Source organism: Acomys minous (genome assembly GCF_964271855.1).
Source record: "Acomys minous genome assembly, chromosome: 13".
Taxonomy (NCBI): domain Eukaryota; kingdom Metazoa; phylum Chordata; class Mammalia; order Rodentia; family Muridae; genus Acomys; species Acomys minous.
The window spans coordinates 23,367,768-23,386,058 of record NC_140495.1 but is presented as its reverse complement, the minus strand read 5'-3'; the positions used below and the strand labels follow the sequence as shown (position 1 = coordinate 23,386,058).

The 18,291-nt window shown below is 42.4% G+C and overlaps 1 protein-coding gene across 2 annotated transcripts in view; it reads right to left on the bottom strand.

The window, feature by feature from the left end:
• ARMC8 (armadillo repeat containing 8) overlaps positions 1-14,987 on the bottom strand; it is a 93,374-nt gene extending 78,387 nt beyond the window's left edge. For both annotated transcript variants that reach the window (XM_084753547.1, XM_084753548.1), the window contains exon 1: positions 14,409-14,987. In XM_084753547.1, the coding sequence (XP_084609673.1) occupies positions 14,409-14,453 (45 nt within the window). In that variant the 5' untranslated portion in view covers positions 14,454-14,987. The remainder of the gene's footprint in view (positions 1-14,408) is intronic.
• Positions 14,988-18,291: the final 3,304 nt, after the last annotated feature.

Here is an 18,291-nt window from a genome sequence, read left to right as displayed (position 1 = left end):
TGGTTCCAGGAGGGAGCAGTCAACCATGTCAAATCCTAGTGACGCGCTCATGAGATAATAACTAAGCCCTGACTGCTAGATTCAGGAACATGGAGAACATCAGTGAGAATTTCATCAAGAAAACATAGCAAAGCTCCAAAGGGGCTCAGTTGCATTGAGGTCTGATTATAATGACAGTGGACTAGTGGGGATGATTTGGCAACCAGAATACTTGAAACAGAGATGATGAAAGGATTTTATTTTATTCATGGAAACAATCCTGGAAGCTAGTAACTCAAGACAGGAAGACAATATGATTATTAGATTTGGGTACAATTTTAGAAAAGAGTTTAGCTAGAGAACTAAATTTCTACCAGGTCTAGTAGTGCACCCAGCCCTCAGGAGGCAGAAGTGAGATCTTCCTTGTGAGCCCAAGGCCAGCATAGTCTACATAGAGAATTCTAAGAACAGCACAGGACAGCCAGGGCTACAGACTCTGTGTGTGTGGAGGGGGTGGGGGGGAACAAACACTAATTTTCCATCAACCATCAAGGAAAAAATACTAGAAAAAGTGAACACGAGCCAGGCCTGGTGGTGGCACACACCTTTAATCCCAGGTTGAGGCCAGCCTGGTCTATAGAGAGTCCAGGCCTGCCAGGGCTCTGTGAAACAGAAACCCTGTCTCAAAAACTGAAAAACAGAAGGGGGGGGGGGGAGAGAAAGAAAAGCAACAAAGAAAGAAAAGGAAAAGTAACCGTGAGCTAGGAGCTAAGACCTTAAGCCAAGGAATGATCAGATAAAAGTCTAGAGATAAGAAACCTGACACGCTTCAAAGGGTTTGAAAACCCCAGTGAGGAGTAACATGGATCTCTACCCACTCTTGTGAATACTACGAGAAAGAATGGACGGGAGAAACTGGCTAAGAACACTGAAGAAGAAAAAAAAAGGAGAAATGTTACCAGGTGAAGAAACATGTCTCATCCTAAACAAAGACAAAAGGAACACAGAGTTTAGGCAGAAAGGCATAAACTAAGTCTAGCGGTAGATCAAGATAGATGCTTTAAGTTAATAGAGATGAGGTATGATAGATATTGATGTTCATTCAGAAATTTAGACCCAACAAGATAGGAAAAGATGTTTACTTCAAGCTTGCCAAATACAAATAGCCAAATTACTATGAATGTAACATTTATATAATTCCTGATTGTCTCGTGGTTCTTCCTGCTATATGTAGTTTATTTTATTCATGTGCAATAATACAAATGTACATGTTAAAAAAGAAGCATAATAAAAATTAAAAATAAATAAATTTTTAAAAAGCAAATACAAACAGAAAAATCCTAACGGTTGAATTATATATAATAAGCAATTTTGTGTAAAATTAAAAAAAAAGAAAGAAAGAAAAGGAAGTCTAGTAGAAGAAACAGAAGGCAGGACTGAGGGAAAAAAGTACCCAGACAGTTAAGTGGGCATGAGACATGGCCCTGGAGTCCCTGGCGACCTGCAGTTAGTGAGAGGAGATACAGAGCTTAATGCTGTGGTCAGTGCAAAGGACAATGAAGTGAGTGTGGGTGAGGGAGACTAAACTGAAGGCCACAGGGCTCTCCCTCCTCGTGTCTGTCAACAGTCTGGACTGGGGTCACAGCTTGACCCACGTCCTTCTTTACTCCAGCCCATGGACACAGCAGGCTAGGAGAGCTACTGATGCCCTGTCTTTTCATAATGCCACTCCTCCGTCATTTCAAAACACCTTTGAGTTACGGGTATTTTTTGTAACTTTCAGCAGCCCAAACAGCTATGGTGATTCTTCCATTTTCCAGCCAAAGCAGGAATATGCAAAGTAGGCAGCTAAAGTGCAGAGGACAGTCGTGCTCATAAAGGACAGCAAAGAGAGCCGGAGTCACATCTATTAAATCTGTGCCTTTTGACAAGGGGCTTAAAACAGGTTGACATGCCCTCAAAACCTGGCTGTGAATTCACATTACATACTCAAAGCTGCAATAAAGCCATCACAAATGTATTTATTAAAGTAGAACAGTACTCCTTTAAAATTATGTTATATAAACTCCTTCAGCAGAAAAAAAACGTATTTATCAAATTTGTAAATCAGAGTTAACAGCTAAGAAATTGATTACTGAATACATCTTGTGAAAATCAGACAGGTACAGAAGAGGGAAAATCTCAGAGCAGGTTTTATATTTCAGGAAAACAAAAAGTCACAAGTTGAGCTCCACTGTACAAAGTCCTACGTGGGTGCAATTTTCCTTTCATCGGGGTTACTATCTGCAAAGAGCTTCCTGAATGGCTTCCACTGACCCCTACCTGCCGAGGTCCAGGCCCTGAGCAGTACCTTCCTGGAGGAAGCGCTGCACTAGGAGCTGCACTCTGGCAGATAGCCTGCAGCAGGCAAGACAGAACACGTCTCAGAAAGTCCTCCTTTCTGTCTGTCAGAAGCTAATTGTGACTCTGAGCTACCCTACGAAGAGGCCCACATGCTGTCCTGCCAACAACCACAGAAGTGAGCAGAGAACCAGAGTCTTCCTAAAATCTTCCTAAAATCAGGTGCCTTCAGATCCCACTGAGGCACTGCTGACACTGACTACAACTTCAGAAGACTTGGACCAGAGGCACCAGTGCCAGCTAACCCTCAGCTGACCCTCAGCCGCTCTCCATGTATACAGTGTTCTGTCTACATGTACACTTGCATGCCAGAAGAGGGTACCAGATCTTGTTAGAGATGGTTGTGAGCCACCATGTGGTTTTTGGGAATTGAACTCAGGACCTGTGGAAGAACAGACAGTGCTCTTAACCTCTGAGCCATCTCTCCAACCCAACATTGTTTTTAAGCAGCTAAATTTTGGCACACTACACACACACACACACATGACATTGGGCCATTGAATGTATCATTTAAAAAATGACAAGTGTAAAAAAGAAATTATTAATAAATACCACAGAATACACACAAACCAAGAGTACTGGAGACAACCTGGGCTGTGCAATCACCCAATTTTCACACTTCTTTAGTAGCAACAAAGAAGAAAGAAAAACATTTCCCAAGAAGAGACTTGATACCCTATGAGCATATACAGGAGGAGGAAGTCCCCCTCAGTCAGAGTCATAAGGGAGGGGAGTAAGGGGAAAATGGGAGGGAGGGAGGAATGGGAGGATACAAGGGAGGGGATAATCACTGAGATGTAATATGAATAAATTGATAAAAAATAAATAAAAATAAAAGTTAAAAAAGTTAAAAAAAAAAGAAAAAAGAAAAACATTTCCTAGACATCTCAGAAAACTGATCAGAAGTTCTAAACAGACAAACCAGAACAGACTCTAACTGCATCTCTTAAACTATCCATGAGCAGGATGAATTTAAGCCATTCCTTCTTAAAAATCCACTGATAAGCCAGGCATGTGATGAACGCCTTTAGTCCCAGCACTCGGGTGGCAGAGGCAGGCAGATCGCTGTAAACTCAAGGCCAGCCTGATCTACAAAGCCAGTCTACGACAGCCAAAGCTACACAGAGAAACCCTGTCTTGAAAAACAAAAAAAGAAAGAAAGAAAGAAAGAAAAGAAAAGAAAGGAATAGAAAAATCCATTGATAAAACTCAAGAAAGGTCTGAAATGACAGTTTGCTAAAGTCAGGACATGACATGAACAGAGGCAATTTGGTAGCATCAAACCTGAATTTAGAAGTAAATAAACTAAACTACTAGACTAGTTCATTAGAGAACGAAAGGATAGTAAGCTATAAAAGCTACTGTGTTTCACTACCTCTTTCTTTACTCTTCACTGGGGTATGTACCTGTGAGCAGCGAGTCTCACGGTGACCCTTTCATGTGCACATACTTCTAGCCACCACCTCTATCATCTTCTCTTATGCCTACTTTTCCTTTTCCCCTTCTGGCTTGTAACAGTTCCTTTCTACTTCCATGAGTTTGGGTTTTGTTTTTTCCTTTTTTCTTCTTTGTGAGTCTGGCTTATCTCACTTTACAGAATGATCTTCAGTGACACCCATTTTCCTGAAATTACAGGTTTTGTTCTTTATAGCTGTTCAAAAACCCATTATATATATGTATATATGTGTATGTATATATATATATGTATGTATATATGTGTATATGTATGTGTGTATATGTGGATATATATTCCCCACAACGTCTTTACCCACACTGTCACTGTGACCCTAGACTGGTTCTGTAATTTGGCAGCTGTAAACAGTGCTGTGACCCAACATAGGTATGCTGGGAAGCCAACTTTGACTCCATGAAATGTATACTCAGGAGTGGTCTAGATGGTAGTTATATTTTTAACTCTTTGGCGACCTTCCATACTCATTTCACGGTAGTTGGACTAATCCACAGTGTACAAAGGTTCCTCTTTTCCACAGTTGTAAGTATGTGTTTTCTTGGTGATAGGCATTATGCTTTCTTCCACACTTAACAGTATTTATAGTTTTTTTTTTAAATAATAGCCACTCTAACTGGCTTAAAATGGGGTCTTAATGTTATTTTGATTTGCATCTCCCTGATGAAGAACATTTTTCATGTATTTATTGGTCATTTGTACTTCCTCATTTAAGGTGTCTGTTCAATGCACTTGGCCATTCTTTTGTTTGTTTACTCTCCTGCTATTTAGGTAGGGACAACTAAATGCAGTGGCTTGTGATGTCCCACTCAGTCAAAGAGGGAACCTCAGAAACGCACTCCTATCCCCCAGATAGTGCAAAACGAAAATCTGGGTTTCCAGAGTCTCCAAAACCATCTGGGAAAAACAACAACTACCTCCTTTTGTCATTATGTCAACATTCTGAAATATCAAATCAATAAATCCTACTCAGACCAGCTCTCAGTCACTCATTTAAAGCTCTGGACACTTACTGTGCTTGTTTTCCCTGGAATCCCATGGTCAGGAGTGCTGGAGACCAACACTGAGCGCTCATTTTACTCAGCCATGCTTCAACTACAAGTCACATGCTGTCCCCCTGGTTTGAGTTCTGTTCTTTTAAGAACATAAAAGACACAAAACCTTCACACTACTTCACTCCTCACTGACACATGAGGATTTATGGGAAAGTAAATATTTCTCTGAGCCACCATGTGGTTCCTGGGAATTGAACTCAGGACCTCTGGAGGAGAATGGGAAAATAAATATTTCTCTGGACTTGTTTACCCTGTCTTGGCAGAGTTTGGCTGTTGACTCTGCCTGCACCCAAGCTTGCCCCTTTTTAAGCAGAATTCTCTCTGTAGTGGAAACAAGGACATTTTGCCCAGTGGCTGGTTTGCCACATTTGAAGCCATCTCCATAAGGAGGTTTTTGATGTTCCTCATCCTCTTTGAGGTAGGCTGAGTGTTGCCAGGAGTTAACCTGTCTCATTGTCAATGAATCTTTAAAATAATAAAAACATTTTAAATGCCAAAAATAAATAAATAAATAAATATTTCTCTGCCCCAGAGTTAATTTTACTATGAGACAAAACTAAGTGCTAAATACCTCTTTCCTATTTTGAGAGGAGAAAAAGTCAGCTTCTTCTGAAATAATACAAAAGGGGGGAAAGGCATTATTTACAAAGACAGACCTGTCATGTGCAGACAGCCCTCCTGCCTTCACGCTAAATATTTATTGTGTATGAGTGCCTTATCTGCAGAAGAGGGCATCAGATCACATTATAGATGGTTGTGAGCCACTGTGTGGTTGCTGGGAATTGAACTCAGGACCTCTGGAAGAGCCATCAGGGCTCTTACCCACTGAGCCACCTCTCCAGCCCCTGCCTTCACTCTATATTTCAAAATTCCAACTTACTTCCAAAAGGAGAAAGAATGCCGACACTAACAACTTAAATCCAAGGCTGTGTGTTATGTTTATGCTCCTCTTGTTTGTGCTTTTCTGGCCCCATTAAGACTCAAGCAAAGGCATAATATTTCTTTCAGATACTTCACATAATATATTTGCAGTTATTTTTAGCCTTAAATCCCACCATAGGATTATTCTTTGTTATTTCTAAAGTTTCACAACATCCTTCCTTTCCTGATTACTCAAAACCCCACTTTCCTATAACCTCAACTAATGGTCAGTTTCTAAAATGATACTTGCCAGTTGAGTGAAGCCCAATCCATAATGTACGATACTCTGGTATCTGTGTCTCCTAAAGTATGACCTGCTTTAGTTCCAAACATGAGAATACCAAATAGATCATTTTTACCTTTTATGCTGGAAACCTGACCTCTCAATAAATACAGAAAACCAGGCTTTATACATTAACAGAATTTACAAAAAGCAACTCAGTCAGTGCTCATAAAACGTAAAGCCAAGAATACAATGTTGGGTTTTTTCATTTATTTATTGGGGAGGGGGAGCACATACATACACTTTGGTACACAAAAGATACAGTGAATTATGAGGACAGAAGACAACTGCAGCAGGGATGAAACTCACACTGTCTGTCTCAGTAGCAAGTGCCTCTTTCCTGATGAACCAGCTCATTGCTTCAATTTTGCATTTTAAAATGTAGGAATTTGTAGAACTGAGCTGGACATTCAGGATACAACAGAGGGGAAGTTAATATGTCCAGTTCTTAGTTTTTCCCCAATAAAAGATGACAAAGATGAACTAAATACTGTTTGCTTTTTTCCAGGTAAAATATTCCCTAACTTTATACTCATATACAACAGAACTTTTTCATAACCAAAAAGCCAGTGCACAGTTAGTGTAAAAGGGGTATGAGAGGCACCTTTTTTTTTTCTGTAGTGAGATTCTAATTTAGTAATATATTTTCATGACTCTGGTACACATGATTAACAACAGCTTTGGTGCTCTCAAGAACCAAAAGCAACACAGCATTCAACTCCTAAAACTAAACACTATGATGTATATCCTTCTAAGCACAGTACAAGTCACAAAGAGCCACATATTTGACGGTGAATGTTCCTTCTCTTTATTTTAAAAAGTAATACATTTACTCTTCAGTGTAGGCATTATGAGATGCCCCTAGATAGAGTCAATAAGCTAAAGAGACCTATGGTGCAAAACAGCATAATGTGGCAGTGCAAAAAATCAAGACTATCTCTGACAAGCACAGATGGACTAAAAGACCTGCTGAGTGTCACAGAGACAGAGATACTTTCTGGGTTTGGCTGACGTTATCCACATGCCTTCAACAATAAGGTGGCCAAGGAAATCCTCTAAGATACAGCAAGTGCCTATTTCTCAATCTTGACATGTAAAAAGTGAGCTACTTAGACACAAGTAGATGTTGCCTTGCATCATACAGTAAGTTATTCAAGAGTGTGCTAGTGTGGTGACTTCAAGGTCCTGGGTGTGGTCTCCCACAGCACATCCTGCAAGCACAACTGTGCACAGGCCGGCTGCCTCCTGACTGTAAGAGCCTCATTTGCTTCCCATTCTCAGGGACAGTAGTAAGCAGCGTGCCGTGGAGCTATCCATGGTGCTTATTTACACTCGGGCGGCTCATCTAACAGTTGCTAAGAGCTTTTCCTAGTTTCCCTCTGGATCTATCTGCCTGTAACCCTCATGGCCTCCATCAACAATATCACGAGCCACAGCTGATGGGTGTTTCCACCTTTGCCTGTGCTGAGACTCTCACATATCTTATGCTCTAGCTTGACTCTGCAGTTAACTTAGCTTTGTATTCCAAGTCCATTTACCATCAACCACACAAAGGCCTTACGACGGCCAGATTTCCCTCTGTGGAAGAGTTCAATGTTATACTCAGGACAAAAAAGTTAAAATTCCTCAGATCCAAGTCCCAAAGATGGCATTGTTAACTTTTACTTGCCACTCAAATATAACTAAAATGACTTCTGACAGCACTTGTTTGATGCGCAGGCTTCAGGGAACCCACAAACCCCTTGAAACCAAGTGATTCCTTAGAACATGTGCTTGTACTTCTGTGAGGAGGGTGCTAAACCCAGCACCGTGCTGCAGGGGTCGCAGCACCAACATTTAGTACATGAGGCTGTTCTTCAGTTTCCAGCAGGAAACAGAAATTATGTTTTGCCAAATAACACTATCTTTACCCAGAAATCAACTCGGCAGATGGTATTTACTTGAAAACAACCATCAAATGAAGAATCAAAATGCAGAAGGTAAAGATCAGTGACAGAGCACATGCACACAGCCCTGGGTTGGGGGTGGAGGGAACCCCAGAATCAATCCAAAGGCTAGCTCCCTAGAGGAGACCGAAGCCTCTCCACTAAAACAGCTCAGACTCTTCACAGGTTAGAGGCCGTGCTGAGCACCAAAAGTGTCTGAATTAGGGGAGCAATCTTTCCTTTAAGACACTGTGAAATGTCCTGAAACATGAAATAAGCAGCTCCCATACGTCACACACTGCCACTAAAGATTAAGAAGTTCAAATCAACAAATCTCCTTTAGGACCACTCCTGACAAACCCTGCACTTACTGGTGTTTTGTAAACTAACTGCAAACTTCTAAAACATAATGAACAAATTTTATTTTTGTATTTATTACTAAAACTGAAGAAAGGCAAATTTATGCCTAGAGGCTAGCTGGAGGTCTTCACAGAGTTTTCTAATCACCGCTAACTGTCCACACAAGAGAGCAAACCGATAAGCAGCACAGGCGAGACCAATAAAACAACTGCCAAGAACTGAACAGACAAAAATTGAGAGCTATCTAGACCTAGAAAACCTAGAATACTAAAAGCTGCTCCCAAAATGGACATACAGCCTCTGGGGAAGCCTGTAAGAAAGCCAATTAAAACCCAACAGCCGCTTGAGCTGTCTATGCCAGACATGCACAACTCAAAGGCATCTTGTTATCATGCCATCCTCAAACAACCACAAAGTGACCAAAGCAAAATGCAATCATCTTTCTAACAAGGTCTTTGCAAATTTGTTGTTGTTTTTTGTTTTTAGAGACAGGGTTTCTCTGTGTAGCCTTGGCTGTGCTAGACTCACTGTGTAGACCAGGCTGGCCTCGAACTACATTGATCCACCTGCCTCTGCCTCCCGAGCGCTGAGATTAAAAGCATGCGTTACCACGCCCAGCTTGGTCTTTGCAAATTTCTTTTTCATTTTGTTTAAATCTAATTTACCAGCCAGGTGTGGTGGTGTACACTTTGGTAGAGGAAGGTGGATCTCTGTGAGTTTGAGGCCAGCCTGGTCTATGGAGCGAGCTCCAGGACAGCCAGGGCTACCCAGAGAAACCCTATCTCAAAAACCAAAACAAAAAATCTAATTTTTCAATTGTTTAAGCAGATTTAAAATTCTTCATCAAATCCAAGATTCCATGGATTCTGTGTGTGCGTGCTTTCTTCTATTTTGTGTTGTGAGCCTAACCTCTCACTGCTGAGCCATCTCTCCAGTCCTATTTTAGTCTAAAGATTGTTTTATGTTTGTTTGTTGGTTAGGGTTTTTTTTGGTTTGTTATATTTTACAATAAAACCTCTGATCATCTTTGAGTTACTTTTGTGTAAGGCATCAAGTAGAGATCAAAGCTCTTTTTGGCGTGGGGCACTAGCCCCAAGGTTCATAAAATACCTGTAAATACCCACCTGATAAACATATAAATTCATATAAATTAAGTAATCAAAAAGCAAGCAGTCCATATAAAAAGTAAAAAAGATACAAAAATTTTTCCATACTCCATGAAAAGATTTCAACATTGCTATTCATTTAAAAGAATAAAATACAAATACAGCTACTAGAGATGCTAAAATGAAAACTAACAATACCGTTGATAAGAACTGGGAGAAATTTAATCTCTCAGATGTTAATGATAGGAATATAAAATGGTAATCCAAGAAGTTCAACAGTTTCTTTACAAACTAAACATACATTTCTCGTATGTAAAGCAATACTTTTAGTGATTATACTTCTGGGCATTTTTTTCAGTCATAGACACACACACCAAAAAAAAACCTGTCTATGACTTTTCACAGTAGATTATAACAGCCAAAGGCTAGAAACAAAAATGTTCAATTGATGACTGGTTATAAACCAATGCTGGGACTTCCATTCACAGGCTACTATTTAGGAAAAAGAAGAAACAAACTATACACACACACACACACACACACACACACACACACACACACACACTACTTTGGATGACTCTCAAAAGTATAATTCTTAGTGACAAAAACCAATCCCAATAGGTCATATACTGTATATTTCCATTCATGTAACAATGCAGAAAATTTACAAAATTATCAAGAGGGGAAAAGAGATAAGTAGTTGTCACCAGAAATTAAGGATGGGGAATAGGGGTGTGCCTTAAAAAGCTGTAACATAAAGGAAATCCTCATGGTAGTGGATACTTCTGTATCTCTTAACAGCAATGGTTATAACATGACACAAGACTATCCACACACTGTATCAATCTGCTAGTTCTGTAACTATGTAAAATATAACCAAAAGGTAACCTGAGGAAGTTACACATATGACCCCTCTGCAACTTCCAGTAAACCTAGACTTACTTCAAAAAAATAAAAATAAATACAATCAATACAAAACATTTCCTAAGTCTCAAGCACATGGGGTCTGTGTTGAAGGGGTTAGGTTAAACAGGAATGGCCATGGGACAGAACAAAGAGCTAAGACTGCCCACCTCCTCCAACAGTTCAATTAAGCATTTAAGTGCCTTGTATTTACAAGAAGAAAAAGAAAAGACTCTAATAATGGGATTTTTTTTTAAAAAGGCCAAGCACTTATCTCTGAATTAATTTACTCTCTAAGAAATTACTGCAGGGCAATTATTAAAGGGAGCTGCAAAGGGTGCTCCCTTTGCCTGCTATGCTTTTGTCTTTTTTTTTTTTTTTTTTTTTTTTTGTTTTGTTTGTTTCCTAGTTAATTTTAGCTCATTCTTGAACTCTCAGTTCAGCGTCTTTAGTAAAACCTTCCATGATTCTGTGTTATTACGGGACTAAAATCTCCAAAGGACATAGATAGGTATGTGTAGCTCACCACATATTTCCTAACTTACGTCCCTAACTTACTGGCATACCTGGCCAATGTCAGAAGCTTAAAACACATTATATCTAACAAGCTATACAAAATTTTTGGAGGCTAAAGACAACTTTTTTAAAAGGTATTTATTTTATGTGTGTGTTTCATGTGCATGTATGTCTGTATACCATGTGCATGCCTGGTGTCCACAGAGGTCAGAAGAGGGTACCAGATCCCCTGGAACTGGAGTTGTGAGTTACCATGAGGGTGCTGGGAATCAAACCTGTGTCCTCTACAAGAACAAGCGCTCTTAACTTGAGCTATCTCCCCAGCCCCAACAAAAGGGCCTTGAATTCAAGCCAGTCGAAGTTTTACAATGAGACTGTCTCAAAAATAATAATTAATTAATTAAAAAGAAAAGGCAAACAGCAACTGCAAAAAGCCATACCAAGAGTAGACAATGTTACTGGAATTTGGAAGAATTAATGACTTCAACCTAAGAAATGCAATGCAATGGATGGTATGGAAGATAAACATGCTGAAGTTTGACATTAGATATGAATATCAACTCTTCCCAAGTCAGAGCTCACTAAGAATTCAAACGGAAAAGTACTCCTCCAGAGTGTTCTTGACAAAACTTTATGCAGAAATGGATCTGAACTGAGGCAGGAAAAATAACTAAAGCAGGAGGTAGTAGGGCAAATCTGTAGGCCAGCTACTCAGAGGCTGAAGCAGGAGGAGCACTTGAGCTTACAAGTTCAAGCCCAGTGATATTATAAGACAAGCACCTCACCTGTGCAACCGTAAAGATACAGGTGCATAAGTAAATATAATAATAATTAAAGTGTGATAATGAATGTGCAAAGCAATACTGTCTGAAAGAAAGCCATCAGTCAGAAACACGTGAGCAACACTAATAAAAAGAAACAGCTTAGCAACTGATTATACAGAAGTAAGTGAAAGAAGAGTCAAAGATGATTCAGGGAAGTTTAACAGAGTGATGAGTGAAAGACAGCATCGCACTGGGAAGTCATGACTAAGGCCTCTTAGGAAAAAGAACACGCTTTGTTAGATGCTATGGATGACATCCACACAGAGATCTGAGACTAGATGTAGGAGGAAAGTCAAGATGATAATGCCGATCTGTGAACTGAGTAGCTAAGGTTAGACAAGCAACTGAGGTCTCTCAGGAAGAAGCTACAAGGGCCTACAGCCTATAAAACTATCTGAATTCCCATTAGTCGCCTTACAGCTACTGCACTGCAGCGTCATCAGGACTATGAGCTCCTTCAGAGCATTTCTGACACCCTTGCACTTGCTAAACTACACAATACAGGGCTTGGTAGTTCACCGGTACATGGTAAGTAGCTTATTAAAGGGACTCACCTAAGTGCACGTGTATGTGTAGGTCAAAGGTCAATGTCTGGTATCTTCCTCTGTTTCTACCTTACTTTTTGAACACAGGGTCACTCACTGAACCTGAGTGAGGGTCACTCACTCCCTGTTCTGACTAGCCCCACTGGCCAGAAAGCCTCCAGGATCTACCTCCCAGTGCTGACGTTCCACTGCCACAGCTGGCTGGTTAGGTGGGTCCTGACTGGGGATCCTATCTCAAGTCCTCAAGCTTGTGAGCCATCTCCTCAGCCCTCAGTAACTTCTAACTGATATTAAAGTGGTGCCTTACTGAAAGGTAGAACCTCCCCTTTAAACTGGCAAAATCAGCAAGTTGAGGCATTTTAAATCATTTGTCCAGAGTTCTGCCTTCCTAAGGCTCTAATGCTGAAGAATTGGAAAATTACACTTTAGAGCTAATTTATGCTCCCAAATGAGACTAGGGCTAAAGAAAACTCTAACCCAAAATGGAAAATACTCTTCAAGAAGTTTTTGAGTGGAATAAACAGAACACAAATATTTACTGGGAAAGTGAGACAAAGGAAGTTTTCAAACTATATGCATGACACAAGCTAAGGATGTACAAGAAAGTAAAAGAAACCACAGGTGGGGCCGGAGCCATGGTTTAGAACAGCAGTTTCCAAGTGTGCTCAAAAAGACTGGGCTCAATCACCAGGACGCTGGGGGGTAGGGGGCAGAGGGGTGAACCGTTGTTCAAGTGATCTGAAAGATAACTGCAATCTATATGACATAATCAAAAGGGAACTGAACTCTTGCAACACATCCTTTTTACCTTTTGAAAAACACAACGAGAGAAGTCACTGGCCTGTTCTCCCACAAAACACTCCAGGACATCACAGAGTGAAGTAATGGGCTAATTACTGTGTTCAATGATTGGGCGAACGGTCCATGTAAGTAAACAGTTTAGTAAACTGGATGCAGGGATAGATTTGTTGCACTGTATTGGAACTCAAGTCTTTTCTGGGTAGCAGCGGGCAGATGCACGGCTCTAAGCATCAGTTGGAGTGATGGGCCAGGTGCCTTTGCACACATGAGTGTGTTAGTGTGAGAGGTCAGCGAAGAGAAAAGGAACCGGTTGGAGTTGCTTGCAAGACTGTAGGAATCTGACAAGTCATCTATAATCCAACTACCTTCTCTGTAGGTCTCCACAGGTCTGAAGGACGGCCAATCATTCCTTGCCTGCCTATTTCTTTATTTCCAACAACAAATGAGGTTGGTAGGGTCTATCTGGAGTCCAACTGCTAAAAAAAACTGTTGTAAAACCCGCCAAAGTTACCTCGCAGCAACTTTCGTTCTTGTTCGTTTTTTTCCTGGTCCTGTTCTTTTAAGGACAATACAGTGGAAGGTGAAAGTCGCCTTCTTGGGTTTTAGTTGTTCTTTTTAACTTAAGAAGATAAGGCATATCGATATGTTCCCTTCTTTCAATAATGAGGAAACTTAATCTTTTGTATTCCCACCTTTTGGTCCCTCCTTCTAAAATGTTTTGCTCTGTCCAAAGAAAAACGAACACCGGGACCTAGAAACATGGTTTCTCTAGTCTCAAAGCCGCGACCTTAGCAGCAGCAGCAGCAGCAGCAGCACAGAGCAAAAGGATTTAAATAACCACGCACAACAGCAAGAGTTGCACCGTGGCAGGTGCCCGGGTGTAGAGACGTGCAGAAGACACACAGCCTTAGCCTGGCAGCTCTGTGCAGTGGCAGCTGAAGAGCTCGCATACTCTTCTAGCCACAGCCCCGGGGCAGCGGAGTGGCCGCTCGGTCCCAGGCCTGCCCCGAACCTCCGCGGGCAGCTAGCTGGGTCCCGAGAAGCAACCGCGCCGAGAGGAAAGCAGGGGGAAACGCTCGGCCAAACCTAAGCCGCGCCCATGGGCCGGCTGCCTGGAGTCCGACCTCCCCCGCCTGCCGGACGCAGTCCTGGGAACCCGCACCGCTGGGAGCTCGCTGAGCGGGAGACGCCTCCGACTCGGCCCCGGCTCGCGTGCACCCCACCGGAGACCACGGCAGGGGGTGCTGCTCCGGAGGCTCCGGGCGCCCGGGTAATGCTGTGGGGCAGGACCGGGGTTGCCCGGCGTCGGCCGGGTCACTCACCGAGAGGACGCTCATGCGGATTGGGGTCTCCAGCAGGCACGCCATCTTGAGCCTTCCCACCCGGCTGCTGCCGGCGCCGGCGCTCGGCCGGCACTTTCGACAGCCACCTATGGGGCGAGCAGCCGGGGACTCTGTAGAAAGCCAGGCAAACTGCCTAGAACCGACCGTGCTCCGGGCGTCGCTCGAGCACCGAAGGGACGGGCAGAAGGACGAGGAATTGGGTAACCGCGCCGGATCCCCGCTTACGAATCGTCCTCTCAGAAACAGCAGCTACTCTCGGCTAGGGTCAGAGGTGGGCGCGGGCAGAGGTCTCCGCATGCGCAGAGGCCTACCTGCCCCACCTTCCGCTGCCCGGAGGCGGAGCCTAGCTCTAGCTCTAAGAGCTGTGGGCCGTCGTAAATTCCAGTTTACAGGTTCTCCTTGCTAACCGCTAGTAGGTGGAGTTTGAAGTTCATTTTCACATTCATTGTCTCACTCTACACCAAACTCCTCGTTTCAGTAATTATCTCCATCTTAAAGCTGGAGAAACTGGTCTCAAAGCCAGATCTTACGCCTGCAATAAAAATCGTCCGTTCACGCTTCAGCGCTCAAGTACGACCTGCTTATTTAGCATTGTGTGCTCGACCCACTTCAACATTACACTGTCCACGCGTTAGCATTTTTCCGGCTTCTAAGTCAAACGGGGAAGGGGGGACGGGGGGAAGAGGGAATTGGCCAACTATCTGAATATCTCGTACTAAAATACCCAGATAAGTGAAGCTTTCCCTAAATCAGGTTGTTCTCTCACTTGGGAGTGCGCTTGAAGTGAAAGTGTATCTCTCTCATTGTTCCTCGTTTCCTCCGGTATTTTAGTGTCTACATCCATTGTATCATTTCTCACCATGGCTTCTAAGTCTGTTACAAAATGTTGCACATCTGGAAGGCTGGAAGGTTTAAAAGAACCTGCCTGCTGTAACAGTATCTCCTAAACAGCCTTTGTCAGTCTTTACCCAGCTGTTGCTACTCATTGAATAATTTTACTTAAAGCCAGTATCAACCCATTTCAAAATTTTAGCCTTGCCCTGAATCACAGTCTGTGAAATCAAATTTGTTGTGTTCTTTTTCTTTTTCTTTTTTTTTTAAATTTTATTAATTTATTCATAGTGTCCTTTTTCATTCTGGTACACGTTGCCATTCCTTAATACAGAAATGTAAATGTCCATCCATGTCCATTTAATTTTAGCACCTGAAATTAAATCCTAGTAATGCCTGCTACAACCAGCCAGACTGTAACTCTGCACCCAGCACACAAAAGCACTGACAATTGATCTATAGCTATGGGTGAGCTACACTTCACCTATTAACTTGGCAACAGAGCTTCCAGGAAACCCCGCCCCCAGGCACGAGCTAGGTGACTCTTCCCCACCCCTATATATTTTCCTTAAGATGATTTTACATTTACTGTGTGTGTGTGTGTGTGTGTGTGTGTGTGTGTGTGTGTGTGTGTTGCAGCTTGTGGAGCTAGTTCTTTGTGTGTGTGTGTGTGTGTGTGTGTGTGTGTGTGTGTGTGTATGTGTGTGTTGCAGCTTATGGAGCTAGTTCTTTCCGGGTTCCAGAGACCAGAGTCAGATCATCAAGTTTAGTGGTGAGAGGTTTCACACATTGGACCATCCCCCCAGCCTTCCTTGACTTCAGGCATCAGTCGGTTCTTTCCTGTCCTGTGCTACCTCTAACAATATATTGTTTTATATAGGTTTTGGGGGAGGGGACAACTTTACTTGTACTATTCACTTCAGGGAGACGCCACAACTTTTATCTTCTCAGTCTTTTATCTTGATGCCTACTATATGCATGTAGTAAATGTTTGTTGGATAGACATTTTTGACTTTGTTTCCTCCTGGCTCAAGATATGAGTACAGGCAGTTTATTTGGGAAGTACCTCTAGGGAACAGAATTGGTGACTCTAAAGAGAAAATTTAAAAAAAAAAATCAATATAAGAGTCTGCAATTGAGATCACTGGGTATTCTTCAAGCACCTCTAAGAAATACATGGAACCCCTCTTTGGATTGTCCATCTTGAGGCCAGAACATGTGTCCACTACTGTATTGGTTGAGGATTTCCCTGAGCTATTAACTTTCTGCCCTTCTGGTCTGTCTCTCTCTATGCTCCCCTCCTCCCCCGAGTGTGTGTGGTGTGTGTGTGTGTGTGTGTGTGTGTGTGTGTGTGTGTGCCCTCAGCTACCCAACTGAGATGCTCTATTGCAAGCTGCCACAGCAAAATGCCAAGGATTTCAGTTGCTTGACTCAGAGGATAGTCACTCAACGTTCCCTCAACACTTGTTTACTGTTTATATTTATTCATGAACTGGCCTTGTGAGAAACTTCTATGCCATCTTTGAGCCCTCCCTCCCCTTCATAAGGGAAGATTAGTGGGCACACTTTTGTGAGGATCTCCTGTGGGTAAGTGGGGCTGTGGTAGTTTAAGACCGCACAGGCCATGTTAGGTCCCTAGGACAATGTTCCAGAATTTCTACCAACAAGAATGACACGTCTCCCTGTATTCAAAAGAGCAATAATTGTCTCAGTTAAGGTTTCCATTGCTACAATGACACATTATGACCAAAGTAACTTGAGGAGGAAAAGGTTTATTTGGATTATACTTCCATAATCACTGTTCCATCACTGAAGGAAGTCAGGACAGAACTCAAAGCGGGCAGGAACCTGGAGGCAGGAACTGATGTAGAGGGGTGCTGTTTACTGGCTTGCTCCCCAAAGCTGGCTCAGCCCGAGGATGGTGCCTCCCACAATGGGCTGGGCCCTCCCCCATCAATCATTAATTAAAAACATGCCTTATAGCTGGGTCTTATAGAGGCATTTTCTCAACTGATGTTCTTCAGATAACTCTAGCTTGTGTGTCAAGTTGACATAAGATCAGCCAGCACAATATAAACGTTTAATAAAGAAAGATGTAAATGTAGGACAAGAAGTTACCAGAAAGAAATTTGAAAAGTCTAAGTGTCTATATAGAACACCCAGTTTGAGGCCAGGCATGGTGGCGCACGCCTTTAATCCTAGCACTTGGGAGGCAGAGGCAGGTGGATCACTGTGAGTTCGAGGCCAGCCTGGTCTACAATGTGAGTCCAGGACAGCCAAGGCTACACAGAGAGACCCTGTCTCGAAAAACCAAAAAACAAAAGACAAAAACAAAAACAAAAAACAAAAAAAACCAAAGTGAGTCCGTGTTAGTCAAGGCTCTGTTACACAGATAAATCCAGTCTCAGGGAATGGAAAAAAGAAAGAAAGAATGAATGAATGAATGAATGAATGAATGAATTCCAGGCTGAATAACTATATTGTATTAGTCAGAATTCTCCACAGAAGCAAAACTTATAGAATGAATATCTATATCTATAGAAAGAGCATTTATTAGAATGTGGTCCAGCTAATCCAACAATGGCTGGCTGTGAATTGAAAGTCCAAGAATCCAGGAGTTGTGCAGTCCATGCGGCTGTGTGTCTCAGCTGGTCTTCAGTAGATACCACAATCCCGGAGAAGTGGGCTTTAACGTCAGTGAAGGAATGGCCCTGCTATGGAGGTAGGAACAAGCATTCCCAGAGCACAAGCTTCCTTCTTCCATGTCCTTCTTCCATAGGCTTCCAGCAGAAGGTGTGGCCCAGATTAGAGGTGAGGTTTCCCAGCTCAAAATAGCTAGATTGAAGGTGTGTCTTCCTACCTCAAGATTAGAAATAGATCTTGCTGGCCAGGCTTGGTAGCACACACCTGTTACCTCAGCACTCAGGAGGCAGGGGCAGGCGGATCGCTGTAAATTCTAGGCCAGCCTGGTGTACAAAGTGAGTCCAGGCCAACCGAGGACACACAGAGACACCCTGTCTGGAAAAAAACA